The sequence below is a fragment of the Malus domestica genome, chromosome 09 (genome assembly GCF_042453785.1).
Source record: "Malus domestica chromosome 09, GDT2T_hap1".
NCBI lineage: Eukaryota > Viridiplantae > Streptophyta > Magnoliopsida > Rosales > Rosaceae > Malus > Malus domestica.
Genome location: NC_091669.1, coordinates 30,817,583 through 30,820,702, shown reverse-complemented (window position 1 = coordinate 30,820,702; position 3,120 = coordinate 30,817,583). Strand labels below are relative to the sequence as shown.

The 3,120-nt window shown below is 38.8% G+C and overlaps 1 protein-coding gene across 1 annotated transcript; it reads right to left on the bottom strand.

Annotated features, from left to right (window-relative positions):
* On the bottom strand, positions 1 to 2,721 carry LOC103441202 (expansin-B3-like). The gene is made up of 4 exons (XM_008379904.4): positions 2,402 to 2,721; positions 1,789 to 2,095; positions 1,098 to 1,227; positions 1 to 600 (listed from the first exon to the last, which is right to left on the bottom strand). Exons 1-4 carry the CDS (start codon positions 2,553 to 2,555, stop codon positions 403 to 405), a joined length of 789 nt encoding a protein of 262 aa, XP_008378126.3. The 5' UTR covers positions 2,556 to 2,721; the 3' UTR covers positions 1 to 402.
* Positions 2,722 to 3,120: the final 399 nt, after the last annotated feature.

Sequence of the window (3,120 nt, the reverse complement as noted above, 5' to 3'; positions counted from 1 at the left end):
TTATAGTGCAATCAAATTGTCCAAATTCATTAAAAACACATTGGGTCACAGAACCTTACATATAGCATTAACAAAACAAGAACACACGCTCTCTCTCCTTTTGGAGAGGGCTGGCTACATATCTTAGTGCACATCTACAAACAAAACCAGTTGGAACAGCAGCAAATAATATCTCAAAAGAAAATAAAGAAAGAGCATTTGGATGCCATTGTAATTAACTAGTGCAATCCAACGGCCATTTTTCTTTAAAAGAAAAAAAGAAAAAGACCACCGCGACAACGGCTACTTTTGGGTCATGGGGGCAAGACCTTTTTTCTGGCCTATAAATGCTTAGTTAAAAAAGTGCTTTGTAAAAACGTGCTTATATTATATAGATCTTGACTTGTTTGTCAAATAAGCTAGCTAGAAGCGGAAATTTAGGCGAGAAGTGTAAGTGGCTTTTGGAGACCAATTACTGGGAATGACGTCTCTGGCAGAGAGAGTTTTTGCTGTTGAGAGAGTTGTAATCTTCACTGAGAATGGTCCATTTAGAGGACCCCCATTTATGCACCAATTAGCTCCCCATACATGACTCATCGCGATCCACTCACTAGAACTTGCCTGCACCATCCCACCAACACACAAAAATATAAATAAAATTTTAAAGATAAAATTAGTGAACTTAAAAATTCTCTAATCACTTAGTTAACGCTAAAGTACTGCTTCGTAAAATTGGTCCAGGTTGAAGTACGAGATAGGATTTGTGTAATCGAGTTTAGGAGAGTAACTTACATGACAAATGCACACTTTTATTATCACAGTATTTTTGTATCATGTAAGTCATTCTCTTAATGACTAAAATATTAACTATATGTACGAGTATCTTTCTTTTATTGCTTTCGTATTCCCTTTTGGGCACGTTTACAGTGCTTTTTATGTGAAAACGTGGAATTGCACGAGTGCTTTCTTATATTTCAAGAAAAACTATCTCTACTTTTGTTGATTTGGCATTTTTTTAAGTATCTTGTTAGCAAATGTAAATGTTAATGTAAAGTAACTAAAGTTGCAAGAGGCATGCAGCATTGTAAAAGAAAAAAAGAAAGAGAAAGAGAACGTACTGGTCTTATATGCATCGATCCGACGTCTCCATCTCCATCCTCAAACTCTACTAGAAGTGATAGCCAGTAATTTGTTGAACCTTCATTTACATGGAAGGCTATTTGCTTCCCAGGATATTTACATGGTGTCCTGAAGTTAAAATAAATAAAATACATTATTATTATTTCAATTCGTCAAGTATATGAATTCAAAAGAAAAAAATACGAAGGGGTAAAAATAACTGAGTGGTGTGTGTAACTGTTTGGGTTGAGTTTTTCTTAGGGTAAAAGCTTTCTTCATTAAACAATCATCAAAGCATATTAGCGTATAATATACAGAAAAAGAAGTGATGGTATTAAAACTTCACTCGAGAAAAAGCTATATGAGAAAAACCCCGAGGAAGAAAAGAATGAAAACGACATTAGGTAGTTGGTTAAAGACCATTGTTTCCCAAAAAATCACAACTGTTGTTCGGCAAATAACTGAAAAAACAGATTTAGTAGTTAATTAAAAAGTGAAAAGAATGTTTCAAAAATTAACTCTTTTAGCCTGTTTTCTAAATCAAAGAAAATAAAACAAAACGGAAATAAACAAAATTAGTAATTAACCAGCGAATAAACAAAAGGTTCCAAAAAAATATTGGAAGGGACAAAAGAGGACCGTTAAAGCAAAGAAGCTAACACACAGTAAACATGACATATGAGAACGTACCGTCGGTAAAGGACAGAGAGCTCGCCTCGGTTCCTGAGCAGACCGCCTTCACCGGCGACAGCCATGCGTCCAAAGGCGGCGCCGCTGAGGTCGAAGTGGGTGCGCCCATTCGAGCAGTAACCACCAGGGCACTCGTCCGTCACGATTATTGTGACGGCTCGTCTTGAACAGATGCTCTGGTCGAGACACTTGACTTTGTAACACGCCCCGCACCCCTCGCCACTCTTGAACAGCACTGGGCTCACCGCCCCAACCCTCGCCCTGTACGGCTTCACGTCCACCATTGACCCGTACCCACATGCTCCACCTACCAAAAATTACGCACATGCCGACATAATTAATTCATGGATAATTAAGAATATCTGTAACATAATCTTAACAAACTATAAATCGTATCATTGTTTTCTCATTAACGTGAAATACAATATTTTTATTATTTATTTAAAAATGATATGATAATTAACTTGACTAAATCTTAATTTGCGAAAAAGTATATAATACATTTGAGATGTACAAAATCTGTAGAAACTGTAGGTACAAATTATATTATAGACAGTCTATACTTGCGGCATTGTAAGCTAAAGCCAAATTGGGTTTGAGGGTGGGGGCTTACCGTCGCTGCCGTCGCCTTCGGGGCTGCCGTACCAGGTGGCGGTGGCTGGGAGCCAGCGGGTGTTGGCCCCGGGTTGCTGAACTTGACAAGACACAAGCAGAAGCAACGAATTCAGCACCAAAACAATGCCGCAGCCGCGGTGGAGGAGCTGCATTGTGAGCTAGGCTGCTTAATTAAGTGGGGTGTTGAGTGGCGGCGGTGGCGGCAACAGTTCTGAGCACTGGTTTGGCTAAAAAGTAAGCACAAAGCTTTGCCGACAGTTATGTAGTTGTGTTATGCTTTGGTATAGGTGCTGTATTGTATGGGTAGGATATATAGCACAAGCTGCAAAGCTGCCACAGAGAAGAAGCTTCAATTATTTCACTATGACCATCTGCCCCATGTGCTGTCGTTGTATTTACGCCAAAAGCCACTGAAATCTAGGCCCCACCAACGGTTAAGGCGTTATTTCCGGCTGTTTTTACCCAACGTCGTGTGTGTTTGTTCAGTTGTGCATTGATGACGGAGTGGAGGAATTGTAGGGCTGTTTTCGTAATTTCAAAAAATTGGACCGTTAAGCTTTTCGTCCTGGTAAGTTAAGGACCGCCAGTAAACAGTGTGCCGTTAAAGTTGAGCACGTGAGGAAGAGATTTTATGTGTTCGAATACAGAATAGTGCACTGTGTTTAGTGAGATTTTTATGTTAAAAAATTAATAATATAAAAAATAAAAAATTTCACA